This window comes from Seriola aureovittata, chromosome 21 (assembly GCF_021018895.1).
Source record: "Seriola aureovittata isolate HTS-2021-v1 ecotype China chromosome 21, ASM2101889v1, whole genome shotgun sequence".
NCBI classification, from domain to species: Eukaryota; Metazoa; Chordata; class Actinopteri; order Carangiformes; family Carangidae; genus Seriola; species Seriola aureovittata.
Window position 1 is genome coordinate 8,305,273 of NC_079384.1, and position 17,752 is coordinate 8,323,024.

Consider the following 17,752-nt stretch of genomic DNA (forward strand, 5'->3'; position numbering starts at 1 on the left):
TCTGTGGTCATCTGGAGTGTTGTTCCCTTACACGATAATAATAATAATAATAGCAACAATAATAATATAATAATAATAGACATTTGGCAGATTAGAAGAACAAAATTCTCTTTTAAAGTTAAATAAATCCTGCAAAGTGTGCTATGCATATTCAGTAAATACATGTCATTAATATTAATATTTACAGTTTATAACAAAAATGATATGTTGAATTCAGAACTATATTTTGCACAAAGACTGACTGCACGTTTGACAATCACGTTGGTTTCAGGCATTTGTCTACTGTTGACGAAGCTCTCGGAGTGCAGTGGCATTGACATATATCATGTCTTCATTCTCATATATGTTCTCTTCGGTCATCTCATTTGGCTGCAGACAGTCCATGATGCATTGGTGCAGGAAAACATATTGTGACTGAAAAGAAGTAAAGCAAAGTTCCTGGTCATTTAAAAAGCAGAACTCTTTTGGGGTATAGAGTACTTGCTGTATGTACTCACTGTAGCCTGTCCTTACACTTCCTTTCACACATAATTGCTCCAGATAAACATGAAGGTATACTTTGCATGTTTACCAGCCTCAGAGCTTCCCAATAATGTAGAGCACACTTTTGTGGTTGCACTCAAGTGTCACAGAGAATGCAAATGTGCTTGAAAGTAATGCGTAGCATATATTAATGTGTGGCACTTAGATAGAAAGAGCACAATCCATGGCCCTAATGCCACATATGGCTTTATGTTAAAATTTCATATGATTGAAATAAATATTTTTTTACTCTCAAAATTACAGAGATCTTTATACAAGGACTTGGAAATAACAATGTCACTGAATCTACTTGAAGGTGTCTATATTTGGTTTATATTCAGGCAGATTGACTTTAAGTTAAAGTTTAAATGGGATATTGGAAAAGACATTTTGGAATGTCTAAATAAATGGGTACCTAATTAAGGAAGTAGCTCAGCCCAAAGCAACTTTAAATGATCAGTTTACCTCTGTTTGAACCATGAACGGTCGACACAGTCTCATCCTGTGCACAAAAGCATTGATGCCCACTGTTCTTTTTTTGTCTAGCTGCTGAAGCAGCACATCCAGGGCAATGATAGTGCCTGTCCTCCCCACTCCAGCACTAAGAGAGAGACAACACAGGTACAGTATAATAGTCATCATGAGGTAGTCCTGATGGTTTCCAAATAGATATTTAATTTCATGTAGAAATCATACACTTCTGATGCTGAAACATCCCCACCCCCTGAGAAATGTCATACCACAACTAAGCCAGGAAATGGTGTAAAAGTTGGTATTTTATATAAAAATGTATATGCATATACAGTGTATCATAAGATACTCTGTAATCACAGTAAGCTACTCATGTTGACAGGCTACTGTCCAGATTTAAAAGAAGGAAATATTCTGTACCTGCAGTGAACCACTGTTGGTGCTCCATTCCCTTCTCTCTCTATGTGCCATCTCACCAGTCTTCTGAACTGGATCAGGACATCGGTGCCCTGTGGGACTCCATGGTCAGGCCAGGCTGTGAAGTGGAAATGTTTCACCGTGCGCCCTTCAGAGGTGTTTGTCTGTTGAGAAGATTCACATGTATTATTTCAAATACTGTAGGGCTACGTCATGAACCGATATAGTGGCTGGTAAAGTTGTCATCATACACAGCAAGCAAATGTGTGAAAATTCAAACATGCTTCTCATATGACATTAACAGCCAAATGAAGTTCAGTCCAGAAACAGTCACACTTTTTTTTTTTTTTTTTGCTTAACGACACAGAGGTATGATAATACCACCCAACCTATTTAGTTACACTCAAATTTTAGAGATTCATACATGTTTCACACTGAATTCCCTCAATGTCCAGTTAGGCTCCTGTTGCTCAGATTTCATGGTGATCAAGAACTCTCCGTAAAGGCAAGGCTTGCTGTCTGCCGGCCAGTATCGTTCACACTTGGTCTAGCAACAGGAAACACACATTAAAAAACAGAAATCAGATTCTTGAAGTTGTTTTAATGTAGTTGTAGCAATAGAACAGAAAATGGCGATGAACAACAGTCTTAGAATTGTGCCAGTTGTTTGTGGTGACCCAAAACCCACCTGAACCATAGGGAAACAAAAATAATTGTGTGGATAAGGAAGTTGTCAACATTTGACAACATAGTGTCTATAAGAGTGAATGATTCACAACAGCTCATGATTTTTTATTTGAGGTTAGCACTTAAGATCTGGCAATAAAACATTCCTGAAGACTCACCCGCCCTCCTTCAACGCAGTTGGTTACCATGACGATGCCTTTCACTCTTTGTTCCCAAATCATCCTCCAGAAATCACTAACTGTGGAGGGCAGAGGACCCTGAGTGGCAATGTATTCTCTCTCTCTGTTGTATCCCTGAGAAGCAGTTTTCAAAGTTAATATGTACAGTTCTCTAGCTTTTATATGTCCTACACTGCCAACACTTTATGCTCATGACTCATATAAAGTCAGCGTGGTTCAAGCTTATCAAACCTGCCCTATCTTACAGAAGGATGTTTTTGAGTTTGACTCAAGATTTTCATAAACTAAATAGTAATTACAGAAAGAGCTTTATGAGATGATTGTCAGCTATCAAATAATACCTACTGGCATGTAACTGGCATTAATGTAGTCAGAGGTCTCATCGGGATTTGATGTACTTAGCTTCACTCGACACCAGTCGTCTAGGATGGAAAAACAAGATGGTTTAACTGCAGTGGTTTAACTACAGCCACAGCTAGAATGACATGGACCATTGGATGCGTTTCTATGGCTTGTGACTTCAGAGGACAGGCTCACATGGCAGGACGTTGTTGAAGCGATTCCTGGCTTTGTTCTCAGGTAGAATAGCTGCTTTACGTGTCTGGTCTGTGCCAACAGGAACAAGGTTCTGCATGAAGTTAGCAGATGACACGGCATGTGATTCAATGGAAAGTCAACATAAAAAACAAATTAAACATTACCACAACTATACAGATCCAATTTTACAGTCCTATACAAAAACAGGAAGAAAATGAAGAGGAAGAACAAAATATAATTTGTTTTTTTATGCTACCTCATATTCTTGGCTGAAACCTCTATTGTCATCCACACTTAACTGGCAGAAGTGGTCTGGAAACTTTGCTACAGAAATTGCTCTTTAAAAAGAAAAAGTAAAACACATGTCACATTGTGTACGTAATGATATGTAAGACAATTGGCATAAATACATTTGACCAAATAAAGTATAAAGAATCTTAGAGTATATTTTCCATATGTGGTAAACTATTAACTCTATCCCATATATACCACATTATACAACATTTAATAAACTCCTTTTACTATAATGAAGGGGACTGACAGTGGTGATGCCATTATGAAGAGATGAAACCTTAACTTACTTGCACTTTTTATCCGATTCTTTGGATACACCAATGAATGCTTTTTTTCTGTTGCGGGAAAGAAGCAAAGCCGTTCACTGACTGAGTCTGACGTGTATGTTTCAGAGAGAGAATATAGCCATAATGTTGTCACTGGGGCAGCACCAACCTGATTAAATCTGGTCTTTTGAACAAAATGAAGACAGCCAGACAGACCAGGACAACAAAAAGCAGCACAGCAAATACCGACCCTGCAATGACTCCTACAGGGAAAATATTTGGATTAAATCCTTTCAATCATACAGCAGAAACTCAACCCAGCAGAAAAGTCTATCTGCATCGCAGTGAAATTATCTTTGTTTTACCACTAGGGTGAGTTTTGTAATGTAGGAAAAAGGGTAATAATTCAAAGAACCTAAACTAAACAACAGGCAAGTCATACAACTAATGCCAAAAGCACAATAATGACGAAAAAGTGGTAATATATTGTTGAACTTTTACATCAGGAAATGCACTGAAATAGTATTTCTATAGAGTACTATATTCACTTTGACTCACCCCTTGGATCAGTAGAACACAAAAAAACAAATGGTTCATAACTCCTTACAGTCCCAGACAGTGAACTTAAAGACACTTCATATATCTTAGCAGGTTGGAATCCAGATATTTTGATCTTGTGTTCCTCAGTTGCAAGTGCCTTGTGAGATTGCCCAGTCACATTCACCTCCACTTCAGTCACAACACCCTCTGGTTTATTCCATACAATAATGATAGAATAGCCAGCATCCCAGTAGTCACAGCGAGCACTCAAACTTGGAGGAACTGAATGAAACAAGTGGAAAGATGCCTTTACAGTCACAAATAACAACATATAACAACATAGTGTAAAAATATGACTTGTCCAAAAAGAAAAAAAGCATTGATTAATACATTTCTATAGACACATAGATTTGATGGAAATTACCTGTCATATTAAAATCTGCCGTCCATAGTGCCACATAATATATTATGTGTAAGCTATTTTTCGATTTAAACTATCATTACAGCTTTATCAAACTGCGGATTTGCTGCTATTCGCTGTTTTATATGTTGGGTACATTTTTTGGTCTTTGACTGCTGATTTGAAAAAAATCAATTTGCAGATGCTGATCTGAAACCTTGGAAGGGTACTTGTGGGCATTTCTATTTTTCCATCAATAAATGAATTGATAATAATCATTAATTGCACCCCCTATAATCACGTTTAACCATTTCAAAAACTAAAAAGAAAACTAAATTAATTATATGAATGCACAAGTCACCTTCCACTACCATTATGGTTAAATGCATTGAAATCTTAAATCTTGAAGTAAAGCTTGAGGAACATCATCCTAGTACTCCACATAACATCTGTGGGAATTGCAGACAAACATTAAGGTTAATGTGGTGAGACAGGTTTGTACTTACGGATCGTTAGTTTGTGGCGACATTGTTCAAAGTCTGTAGAATGTCTTTTGTACACGAGTAACACCTCATAGGTTGCACCAGGATAAAGGCCAGTAAATGAAACATTGCTACCTTCAGGACTGACATGAGTGTGTTCATTAGAGGCAGTTGCATTCGAGAATAAGCCTTCAACCATCCCTTGGATCGATGAGTTAGTAACATGCCAGGTTACACTGGTACAGTCAATGGCTGAAATGAATGAGAAAATAACTGTAGACAAAAGTCTTCATTTGTTAAAGTTCAATAATTTACTGACTTGAGTTTTACAGAACCAGGACTTGTGGGCTTGTTGTAAATATAGATGTAGAATAAAATTTTATCAGTCATATTGAAAAAATATCTATTGTCGACAATTTGTGAGTTGATCAGGGAGAAGGCCTGTAAATACCTGTTACTGTGTAGCATTTATAAGGAATGCTCTTGAGTTTGGAGAACATTGTGATCACACTGAATGGATACTCCGTCCCAGGCTTGAGAGATTTGACTGAATGTGACACAGCATTTGCATCCGGGGTAATTGTGCTGTTACTGCCATTAATCTGAAGCAGGTATGTCCAGTCTTTATCACCATTGTCCCAAGTCAGGGTGAAGCTTGTCACAGAGCGTTCAGTCACATTGACTGAAGACACCATTGGTGGAACTGAAGAAAACAGAGAAATCTTTTACACACCACAAAACCTGAGGCGTTACACTGTAACTGTAACACTGTAACAAAATCTGTTCCTTATTTGATTAATGAGGAGATGGAATTAAAGAAACATCCATGTATGTCTATTGGAAATTTTATTTTTCTTTAATGATGGGTTAGACCAATTATCAAAGTGCTTATAAAAGGTATAGTTAAACACAGCAATTTGTCATAAGTAAAACATCCAACTACAAATGAAGAATCAGAGATAACCCACCTGTAACAGCTTCAAATGTGTATCCAGTGCTGTTGAGTCCCTCAATCACAGTGAAAAGAGTGAAATGGTATTTTTTCCCAGCATTAAGCGAAGAGACCACATGTTCTACTGATGTCCCTTGATCAGATGCATTAATATATTGCTTTTCTGTACTACCCTTGTTATCGTATTGTAGGAAATATCTTGAGATGCTTTTAACCTTGTGCCACATCAGAGTTATACTAGTCTCCGTTTGGTTCAACACCGTCACATTCTTAATGCTGTCAGGAACTAAAAAAAAACACAAAGAGTTGACAGTGTCATTAGTGTTTAGAGAGGAGCTAAGTGCATTTACAACAGAGGACGGGTTTTGAGTAGGTTTTTCAATCAAATAAAAAGTTTCATTCAGTTCATAATTTTATCAGCAGCAGACAAAAATATCAAGTGAGCAACATCCCTCTGTTACTGAGAACCTTTAAATTAGATGTTGGTACAGAGCTCTGGCCTGGCTCTTTGTTTTACAGCTGTATGAAAGGAAATTTCTCTTACCAGTGAATGCAGTGAGGTTTACTCCAGAGCTTTTGATCTCTCTCAACACAGTATAGAGAATGAAGTTGTATTCTGTCCCACTTGTGAGTCCTGAGATTGTGTGTTTCACTGGTTCTTGTCCTTCTGACACAGTGACGTCTTTCTCTCCTTCATTGAACTTAAGTGTGTAGTTGAGGATGTTGTCCACTTTTTCCCACTGTAGTGTTATACTGCTCTCACTTTGGTTAACTGATTTAAACCCATCTGCATTACGAGGAGCTGGGATCAAAGAGGAAGGGAGAAGAAGCTTTTTTTTTTCAAGTAATGATAAAAAAAATCATTCAGTTCCACTAATCTACTGACTTGAAGTAAGGATTATGAGGAGCTCGGATATAAACAGACACTTAGCAGAAACTACAAAAAATGGATTTTCAAAATTGATATTGATGTTATGTTACTGCAAGTTTCATCTTGCTCATCCAATGAACAGGACCAATTTGTTAAAACAATATGATAATACAATAATAACAATAATATGATAATTACAAGTACACTTAATTATGACAATAGATCTAAAATTTGTATATAACAAGCAAAACATGGTTCAAGTACTTCATCGTCACCTACCAGTAACAGCTTCAAATGTGTATCCAGTGCTGTTGAGTCCCTCAAACACAGCGAAGAGAGTGAAGTTATATATTGTCCCAGCAGTAAGCGAAGAGACCACATACTCTACTGATGTCCCTTGATCAGATGCATTGATATTTTCATTTACCATACCATTGCTATCATATTGTAGGATATATCTTGTGATGTTGTCAACCTTGTCCCACATCAGAGTTATACTAGTCTCCGTTTGGTTCAACACCGTCACATCCTTAACGCTGTCAGGAACTAAAAAACACAGAGTTGACAGTTTCATTAGTGAAAAGGAGCTGAGTGCCACAATAATGGGTTTTGAATATGTTTTTTAAGCAAATAAAAGGTTTCATTCAGTTCATTATTTTATCAGCAGCAGACAAAAATATCAAGTGAGCAACATCCCTCTGTTACTGAGAACCTTTAAATTAGATGTTGGTACAGAGCTCTGGCCTGGCTCTTTGTTTTACAGCTGTATGAAAGGAAATTTCTCTTACCAGTGAATGCAGTGAGGTTTACTCCAGAGCTTTTGATCTCTCTCAACACAGTATAGAGAATGAAGTTGTATTCTGTCCCACTTGTGAGTCCTGAGATTGTGTGTTTCACTGGTTCTTGTCCTTCTGACGCAGTGACGTCTTTCTCTCCTTCATTGAACTTAAGTGTGTAGTTGAGGATGTTGTCCACTTTTTCCCACTGTAGAGTTATACTGCTCTCACTTTGGTTAACTGATTTAAACCCATCTGCATTACGAGGAGCTGGGATCAAAGAGGAAGGGAGAAGAAGTTTTAACAAAATGTTGATGTTAAAAAATAATGTTTTCAGTAGTTTTATTTTTTTTTTCAAGTAATGAAAAAAAAATCATTCAGTTCCACTTATCTACTGACTTGAAGTAAGGATTATGAGGAGCTCGGATATAAACAGACACTTAGCAGAAATTATGAAAATTGGATTTTCAAAATTGATATTGATGTTATGTTACTGCAAGTTTCATCTTGCTCATCTGACGAACAGGAATAATTTGTTAAAACAATATGATAATAATAACAATAAGGATAATTACAAGTACACTTAATTATGACAATAGATTTAAAATTTGTACATCACCAGCAAAACATGGTTCAAGTACTTCATCGTCACCTACCAGTAACAGCTTCAAATGTGTATCCAGTGCTGTTGAGTCCCTCAAACACAGCGAAGAGAGTGAAGTTATATATTGTCCCAGCAGTAAGCGAAGAGACCACATACTCTACTGATGTCCCTTGATCAGATGCATTGATATTTTCATTTACCATACCATTGCTATCATATTGTAGGATATATCTTGTGATGTTGTCAACCTTGTCCCACATCAGAGTTATACTAGTCTCCGTTTGGTTCAACACCGTCACATCCTTAACGCTGTCAGGAACTAAAAAACACAGAGTTGACAGTTTCATTAGTGAAAAGGAGCTAAGTGCATTTATCACAGTGACGGGTTTTGAATAGGTTTTTCAATCAAATAAAAAGTTTCATTCAGTTCGTTATTTTATCAGCAGCAGACAAAAATATCAAGTGAGCAACATCCCTCTGTTACTGAGAACCTTTAAATTAGATGTTGGTACAGAGCTCTGGCCTGGCTCTTTGTTTTACAGCTGTATGAAAGGAAATTTCTCTTACCAGTGAATGCAGTGAGGTTTACTCCAGAGCTTTTGATCTCTCTCAACACAGTATAGAGAATGAAGTTGTATTCTGTCCCACTTGTGAGTCCTGAGATTGTGTGTTTCACTGGTTCTTGTCCTTCTGACGCAGTGACGTCTTTCTCTCCTTCATTGAATTTAAGTGTGTAGTTGAGGATGTTGTCCACTTTTTCCCACTGTAGAGTTATACTGCTCTCACTTTGGTTAACTGATTTAAACCCATCTGCATTACGAGGAGCTGGGATCAAAGAGGAAGGGAGAAGAAGCTTTTTTTTTCAAGTAATTATGAAAAAAATCATTCAGTTCCACTTAACTACTGACTTGAAGTAAGGATTATGAGGAGCTCGGATATAAACAGACACTTAGCAGAAACTACGAAAATTGGATTTTCAAAATTGATATTGATGTTATGTTACTGCAAGTTTCATCTTGCTCATCCAATGAACAGGACCAATTTGTTAAAACAATATGATAATATAATAATAACAATCATATGATAATTACAAGTACACTTAATTATGACAATAGATTTAAAATTTGTACATCACCAGCAAAACATGGTTCAAGTACTTCATCATCACCTACCAGTAACAGCTTCAAATGTGTATCCAGTGCTGTTGAGTCCCTCAAACACAGCGAAGAGAGTGAAGTGATATATTGTCCCAGCAGTAAGCGAAGAGACCACATGTTCTACTGATGTCCCTTGATCAGATGCATTAATATATTGCTTTTCTGTACTACCATTGTTATCGTATTGTAGGACATATCTTGTGATGTTGTCAACCTTGTCCCACATCAGAGTTATACTAGTCTCCGTTTGGTTCAACACCGTCACATCCTTAACGCTGTCAGGAACTAAAAAACACAGAGTTGACAGTTTCATTAGTGAAAAGGAGCTGAGTGCCACAATAATGGGTTTTGAATATGTTTTTTAAGCAAATAAAAGGTTTCATTCAGTTCATTGTTTTAACAGCAGCAGACAAAAATATCAAGTGAGCAACATCCCTCTGTTACTGAGAACCTTTAAATTAGATGTTGGTACAGAGCTCTGGCCTGGCTCTTTGTTTTACAGCTGTATGAAAGGAAATTTCTCTTACCAGTGAATGCAGTGAGGTTTACTCCAGAGCTTTTGATCTCTCTCAACACAGTATAGAGAATGAAGTTGTATTCTGTCCCACTTGTGAGTCCTGAGATTGTGTGTTTCACTGGTTCTTGTCCTTCTGACGCAGTGACGTCTTTCTCTCCTTCATTGAACTTAAGTGTGTAGTTGAGGATGTTGTCCACTTTTTCCCACTGTAGAGTTATACTGCTCTCACTTTGGTTAACTGATTTAAACCCATCTGCATTACGAGGAGCTGGGATCAAAGAGGAAGGGAGAAGAAGCTTTAACAAAATGTTGAAGTTAAAAAGTAATGTGTGTGGTTTGTGTAGTTTTTTTTTCTTTTGAACTAATTAAAAAAAACAATTAATTCTATTAATTCTATTCTACCTTCTTGTGTTAAAGATTATGAGGAGTTAGGCTTAAAACAGACACTGAGCAGAAACTATGAAAATTTGATTTTTCAAAATTCATATTGATATTATGTTACTGATATTGCAAGTTTCCTTGCAATGACAGTAAGGAATACCAGTCTTTGTACCAACAGGACAAACTTGATAAAACTATTTAAAAATGTAACAATAATAACAATCATATGATAATTACAAGGACAGTTAAATATGAAATTTCATCCAGAATTTCTACATCACCAGCAAAACATGGTTCAAGTACCTCATCGTCACCTACCAGTAACAGCTTCAAATGTGTATCCAGTGCTGTTGAGTCCCTCAGACACAGTGAAGAGAGTGAAGTTATATATTGTCCCAGCAGTAAGCAAAGAGACCACATACTCTACTGATGTCCCTTGATCAGATGCATTGATATTTTTATTTACCATACCATTGCTATCATATTGTAGGATATATATTAGGATGTTGTCAACTTTGTCCCATGTCAGAGTTATACTAGTCTCCGTTCGGTTCAACACCGTCACATCCTCAACGTTGTCAGGACCTAAAAAAAACCCCCCAAAAAAACCCGAAGAGTCGACAGTTTCATAAGTGACAAGGAGCTGAGTGCAAGTGAGCAACATCCCTCTGTTACTGAGAAATTTTGAATTTCATGAACGTAAGTGTTTAGTTGATGACGCCATCCACTTTTTTATCCTGGTCTTATTTTGTCCAGTTAATATAAACCCTTCTGCATTGTTAGGAGCTCAGGTTAAAGAGCAAGGAAGAAGAAGGTATAACATTTTTTTTTCATTTCAAATAATGAAAAAAACAAACAATTCAGTTGCAGTGTTCCATAGATTCTTGAATTTTGGATTACAAGGCGCTAGGATGTAAAAAAAAAAAAACAAAACAGGACAATCTGCTTAGATTTGCATTTCACCAGCAATAAATTGTTCAAATACTAAAACATAACCTACTATAACACCCAGATATAAATGCTTTAGTGTTTATCATGAGACTTTGATCACAATAATCATCATTAATGATTAATGGCATTCACACAAGTCTGCACTATGATACGAGACAATACGAACACGTCACCAACCAAAGATAAAAGAGCTAGGCTCATACTTACGTTTTCTTGTTGTGGCAAGGCTTGTCATTGGAGTGGTTAACAGTGTGCTCGTTTCTGCTCCTGTTGTATGTGTCACTGTTGATGTCAGCCTTGTGTTTGGTATTGATGGTGTATTTGAGTCAGTGACACTCTAAAAGCAGAATAAGATTTGTTGGGGCGGTTTAGAAGTGTTTATCTGACTGTGGAACCTACACAGAACTCTAATGTAATCTCTGGGTCAATTCAATTTCTGCTTTTTTCTTGTACCTATATCATGACATTCAAGAACAACACAACCCTACCGTTTAGATGTGTTCTACTGTACTCTACTTTTAGTCAACAATTTCACACACAGGCAAAAAAATTGCATATCAAAAACAGTTCAACGAACTGAGACAAGCAAATGACACTGATGTGCAGAAACCTTGTCGAAGCATCAGAGAACGTCAAATGCAAATTATGGTCAGCAATTCTTTTTTTGCATTTTGTACTTCTTCTTCCAATTCTACAATTATAAAAGCAGATAAAATGTGCTTACAAAACAGCTGACTTGATTTGGATACGAATGCCCATCAATTGCTTTTTTTTTTTTTTAAATAAAAGGAAGTCACATACATTAAATACAGATATTTGTGTGTAATTTTAAAAAATCATTCATCATAACCTTTAAAAGTCCACGTCTTCTATTAAATACAAAACAGATTATACAAAACTGTACCTAGCTATATCACTTTGTCTAAGATACAATAAAACAAATGTTTGAGATGCAGCTCCCTTCATGTTATACAATGACTTACAGTATTTCCTCATTTCTGCTTTTGTCTCTGGAAGGAAGTGAGCGAGTACGGCAGCTCAGAAAAAATTAACTCATATTTCACCATTTGAAAAAGTCCATCAATATCATGTTGTGCAACAGTCTTTTTTAGTTTTCTGTTCATCTTGACACTTGTCAATATAATTCCACATGTAAAACTATGTTATGATGCATATCATGCATTGAACGTTCACTGTGGTTTTGACTGCGTTATTTCCTTTTGTTGAGGGTAACCTGCTTTTGAATAAAGTCACACTAGCTGATCACTATCAAAGATGAAAGTGAAAAAAAAAAAACTTACCCAGACACGACCCAGGAAGACACACAGCAGCAAGTGGTTTGAGGTTATTTTGAAAGATAAAGGCTTCATCATTGTTAAGGTTTATTAAGCTACACACATACTATGAACCTGTTAAATTCCTTTGTTGTCCCAAGATGAACCTCACGTTTCTATTTTCAGCACTGCCTCTCTTGTGTTGACAGCAACAACATCTAAGGTTGGCAAAGGATTTCTTCAAGCCCGAGCTGACGTAGTCCAATATTAACTGTATTCCAGTGGTGTTGACTTTTAATTCTTAACCATGTCCTCCTTTCATAACCTCTGGTCCCCTCTCATATTAGCAAGTGACTAAGTAAATAGCTGCTTCTCCTTTTTGGCCTTGCATACCCACAGAGACCTTTGTCCCGCCTCTAACTTCCTTATTAACGGTCATAGTGTGCAGCTTGTCAAAGGTAGGTCAATCAAGTAGATTTGCCTGTTTTACATCTTTATGAGTGCTACTTGCTTTATATCTCTTCTATATTTGTCATAATCAGTTTCGTAGTTTCATGTTTGCCACCTCCTGTGTACCTTTATCATACGTTCATAATGTCATCTATCAAGCCAGGCAAAGCTTGCAAATACTACCCCCAAATTTTTTTCTCTGCTGTTGTTGTTTTGTTTGTTTGTAACTATTCTCCAATTATCATTTTAATGATTTCTTGGTGGAAATCACTGTCTAGTCTCTTTAGTTGGGCTGGTTTCACAATACAGTAGATTTTCTTTTGGTTTCTTTGCACTGTCTCAGTAATGAGTGATATTTATAGTTTCCTTGTGGTTGAGATGTACGAGGAACTGTGAACAGAAAACATCACCAACCCAGTTTTAGCGGAACATTGATCCATGTCAGTGTTTATGGTCTCATATAATGATGTAACATGCAATAAAGATGCTATATGTCAAAGAAAACTTTGTTCAATAGTGCCCATTGGGGAAATATGAGGAAGAAGTTCAAGTTTTCCTTAACATGGCATAATCTCACTCATAAACAACTGATGAGCTTCCTTGTTAGATACTGAGCATAACTCGCGCTCATTATAAAAAGTATATTAATCAACATTCGTGCAAACTTACTGTTTTTTATGATGGTGATTATGTTTTTTTGACATTTTAGGACCTGTACACAAGTTACTAAAACATGAAAGTCTTCAATATGGTGCAGTTTTTTTTGGTGTGTTTTTTCTTGTGTGTTTCCACTTGCATGTGTTATAAATGTTGGGTTGTCTAAAACACACGATAACAAAAATTTTGAATGTCAATAAATATTAAAAGCCTGAGTTTGTTAGTACCAAAAATAAATCCTATAGAATCTACTCCTTTTATATTTAAATTTTACAACTGCACAGAATAAAATTGTTTTTGGAAATACTTTAGTGTAACTGAAACCTTTATATGAAAAATGTAACATTGCAGTACAACAAATGCAAGTGTGCAAGTGTGCAAATACAGAAAATATTTTGTGGGTCTGGCCACTGTAGATTAGAGAAAGGCCTCAAACCTTAATGCAATACAAAAATGTAATATCTGTTTTCCAATCTATCAAACTCAAACTCAGGCTGACAGTGCACCACTACACTTAACCACTACATGAATTCCTGTAGAAATCATTCTGCTTAGCATTTCAATATTACGTCTGTTGCCCTCTAAATCAACCCTTTTCTCTTGGACTGATTCTGAGAAGCTCATCCATGACTTTTATCACAACTGTTTCAGTTCTCCTCTGCTTGGTCCATCCTCCCAGATTCTCAACAGACTGCAGCATATACATGGGCTACTGTAACTCTGTCGCCTGTATCCTAGTCTCCACCTGGTCCTGTCACATTACCCTCCACTCCAGGACACGCACTGACTTCCTGTCCATCTCAGGACTTGAGACTTACTTTAAACCCTGCATGCTGCTCACATTCATATGCAGGCTTTAAATATATATGTCATATAACAATGTATGCTTAACTGCTTATGACCATATAGCGTGAAATACTCTCACGGCCTGAAATATGCAATGTGTCCCCAACTCAAGGGGTGGCAGTAGAGATACACAGAGAGTATGAACATACAAACGAGTTACATCCGTGGTTAAACGGGATTAGTTTACGCTAGCCGGGGGAGGATCGCTGTTTCGTCGGGTGTAAACAAGAGGACAAAGCCAGCCACGTTACTGGCAAAGTGGAGTAACGTTATCTTCACAGAGCAAGTGAGCGACAAGGCAAAGGTAACATTGACCTGCATTAGACTGACTAACCCTTAGACTCAGTCAGGCTCAGCTAACATAGGCTAGCTTTCTGGTAGGTCACGTAACTAAACGTTTAACTGGTGCTAACGTTAGCTAACTAAACAGTCAGCATACAACTTCAGCTAGCTTCGAGCACTAACTTTTTAAGATAGCGTTAATGGCTACTAGTCTTTTGGCTAACAACGTTAACCAAGCTTCAGTCCACCACAAAGTGCAGTCACGTTAGTATTATCATCTCGCCACCTGACTGGAAACGTTACGGCCCACTTGAACTCACTTCACAACACATGACAGAAGTCTGGCTGATGTTTTACTAAAGCATCGGTTGCATAAAAGCTGTCTGGCAAAGGAGTGCAGAACTTTAATAAGCTCACTTCACAGGGCGAGTGAAAAGAAACGTTTGTTAGCTTAGCTTGTTGGCTGAAGAAGGAAAGGTGAGAAATATTTCTTTTTCCTCTGAACTTTTGTTTGTTTTCTGTCTGTTTGAGGGGAAAGTAGAGGCTTCACTTTAATCGCGATTTGGTTTACTCTAATGTCATTTGCATTATTTCAGTATTTCTCTGTCTTTCAGAAATGCAGTCTGTGGTTAAACAAAACCTCCATTCGGACACCGAAGCAGACCTCAACAAACTCATCAACCTGAAGCTCAGTGCATCCTACACCTACCTTGCTCTGGTACAATTTCTATTGGCTGTATTACTAGTAGAATTTGTTATGCTGTTTATAGAGCTCGACATTGCTTCATGTGCTAGGATTGGTCTTTCTTCTCACATGTCTGCACTGTAATCCCTAAATATTTTGTTTTTTCAATTCTTTTAGGGGATGTATTTTGACAGGGATGATATTGCCTTGCCAAAATTCTCCAGTTTTTTCTTGGAGCGCTCAGTGAAGGAGAGGGAACAAGCCGAGAAGCTGCTGGAATATCAAAACATGAGAGGAGGTCGAATTTTGCTTCAGACTATTGCTGTAAGTCCAAAATGTCAGGTTAGGAGTGGCATCTTCATGCCACTATTATTGAGATTTATATATTCATTGATCCAATTAAATATCCACTTTCTGTTCTAGAAACCAAGTAGAGAGGATTGGAGAGGTGGTCTGGATGCAATGTCCTTTTCCCTTGACTACCAGAAGTCCCTCAACACATGTATCCTTGATGTGCACCGCAGAGCTGGCACCCACACTGACCCTCACGTATGTCTGGTGCTGTTAGATATAACTGCCACTTGTTCTAAGCCTGTGGTTTAGCTGCGAGATAGTGGATAAGAAAAAAAACGGCTACTGGTGCACATTAAAAACACTTTTTTGGGTGAATTCAATATGTATTAAGTAATAAAACTGGAAGATTTGAGTAGTGTATACTGGTTTATTAAATATTAACTGTCTTAATTTATTACCTATTTTCCCACGTTTTTTATAGAAGTATTTCACACCTCACTTTTTTCTGTTTTACTTCTTTTATAGCTGTGTGACTTCCTCGAGCAACACTTCCTGACTGACAGCCATGACACCATCAAGAAGCTGGGCGATTACATTGGAAGTCTTACCCGCATCACTGCGTCTGAGACACATGGCTCTATGGGAGAATACCTCTTCGATAAACACACTCTGTAAAGGTCACAGCAGTACAGTAACAGAGTCAAGAGGGCAACTGTCCCTCACAGTGTGTAGTTTTTCCCCTTTCCCACAATATTTTTGCACCTGTTTACACCCAAAACTTCGTTCTTGTACCCCCGGCACAAGAGAAGATCTAAGCAAAATAACAGAAAATACCTCAATTTTTCTTGAAAACAAGAGTAGAGAAATAATGTTCTCACTAATATGGTGCTGAAAACTACCATTTTCCTAAGCTGTTAAAAAGAGTCACTTGTTCATTTAGACTCACTTGTATCATGTGTCATGCATTCCATTGTGTCAGAGGTTTTAACCTTCGTTACTGTTTTGTAAAAACCCCAGCAATTTTGAGTCAACCACTATATTCACAATATTTTGAGTCAATAAAAAATTTGGAAGATCATGGAAACTTTGAATAAAGTCAGATTATGCAGATATCTTGCTTTTGTTCATTTTTTTAAAAAGCCAGTTCAAAAAAACAAAACTCAATGTCCAAGTGTACAGACAGAAAGTCATGTGATACCTTCTGTGCTTTTCCTAATGTCATGTCTGTGTCTATAGGACACTGTAGAGATAACAGTCGGACTTTGCTTACTCACTGTTGGGTGGGAGCTTAATGTTTAACATTAGGGTACCAGACAATTTGTGGTTAAAAATGCTCAAGCTGCTTCTTCGTAAATTATACATTTAAGCAAAGATAATATTCAGTTGCAGAACTGCGTCAACAGACTACGTCACTGGCACTATTTTACTGTGTCACTGTTTCAGGTGCAATTTAGTGATACAGCATTAGAACACACCCTAGATAAATTATATAAATATTGTACAGTTGTGGGGGGAAAATGCTTGATTTCTTGATTAATTCAATCAGTTCATTGATCAAGAAATTTGACTGAATGAGAACATGGAACAATGTTGTCCAGCACTGTTGTGTGTATTTTAAATCTACTGGAGTGCCCTCGTAGGGAGAAAAGGGCTTGTTGCTGACTGAGCTGACTACAAAAGCCATGTATTGACAAGACATGCTTTGAAGCTCAGAATAAATTTTTGCTGTTGTGGTATTAGTTTTTTCTATTTCGTTTCCCTCTGCACTTTAGTAAGGTAACTATTGGAAGAGGATGTTGGATTTGAGCCAGTGAGACCTCCAGATGTAGCAGTGCAAACATGTGGCAGCGAGCCTGGGGATTACTCTTCACAGTGCTCTAAATGCGGGTATGTGTTCTGTACAGTAAAATGGTAAGCCAAGGGATGGGGAGGCTGGAATATCCACTCGCAATGGAAGTCGTTGGTAGATTGACGATTGACTGCGAGGACAGCTACGCTGAGGGGATTAGTGAAGTGCCGGATGCACTACAATCTCTTCAGTCTAATGGATCAACGCAACCACCACTGCCATGCCTCATCAGTTCCAGTTCCAAGTCTAGTAAACAATTATTTTCCCCACTCAACAAAGAAAAGCCTTAAATTGTTCAGTATGTTTGAAACTGTTAACAGGGGAGCAGCAGTATAAGAAATGCACCTTCTCCATGCATCTTCAGTCAGAGACATAAAGCAACAGATGTGTTGTCAGCATTCTAATATCGGG

At 37.4% G+C, this 17,752-nt stretch overlaps 2 protein-coding genes across 4 annotated transcripts; one reads left to right on the forward strand and one right to left on the reverse strand.

The window, feature by feature from the left end:
* Positions 1–136: 136 nt before the first annotated feature.
* LOC130162208 (receptor-type tyrosine-protein phosphatase H-like) lies at positions 137–13,205 on the reverse strand. The gene is made up of 24 exons (XM_056365820.1): positions 12,306–13,205; positions 11,212–11,341; positions 10,372–10,638; positions 9,683–9,940; positions 9,171–9,440; positions 8,566–8,823; positions 8,051–8,317; positions 7,407–7,664; positions 6,898–7,164; positions 6,292–6,549; positions 5,764–6,033; positions 5,247–5,498; positions 4,820–5,047; positions 3,932–4,195; positions 3,543–3,636; positions 3,395–3,442; positions 3,070–3,151; positions 2,814–2,904; positions 2,622–2,698; positions 2,256–2,390; positions 1,835–1,957; positions 1,414–1,574; positions 988–1,123; positions 137–414 (listed from the first exon to the last, which is right to left on the reverse strand). The coding sequence occupies exons 1-24, from the start codon at positions 12,375–12,377 to the stop codon at positions 280–282; spliced, it is 4,401 nt and encodes a 1,466-aa protein (XP_056221795.1). The 5' UTR covers positions 12,378–13,205; the 3' UTR covers positions 137–279.
* Positions 13,206–14,376: 1,171 nt separating this feature from the next.
* zgc:56095 (Ferritin, lower subunit-like) lies at positions 14,377–16,602 on the forward strand. 3 transcript variants are annotated; one of them, XM_056366923.1, is made up of 5 exons: positions 14,377–14,535; positions 15,128–15,231; positions 15,376–15,522; positions 15,622–15,747; positions 16,018–16,602. In XM_056366923.1, exons 2-5 carry the CDS (start codon positions 15,130–15,132, stop codon positions 16,165–16,167), a joined length of 525 nt encoding a protein of 174 aa, XP_056222898.1. In that variant the 5' UTR covers positions 14,377–14,535; positions 15,128–15,129; the 3' UTR covers positions 16,168–16,602. The 3 variants fall into 3 exon arrangements, with proteins under 3 accessions (XP_056222898.1, XP_056222899.1, XP_056222900.1); XM_056366924.1 differs by lacking the exon at positions 14,377–14,535 and adding an exon at positions 14,642–14,990; XM_056366925.1 differs by lacking the exon at positions 14,377–14,535 and having other exon boundaries at positions 15,110–15,231.
* The last annotated feature ends 1,150 nt before the right edge of the window (positions 16,603–17,752 follow it).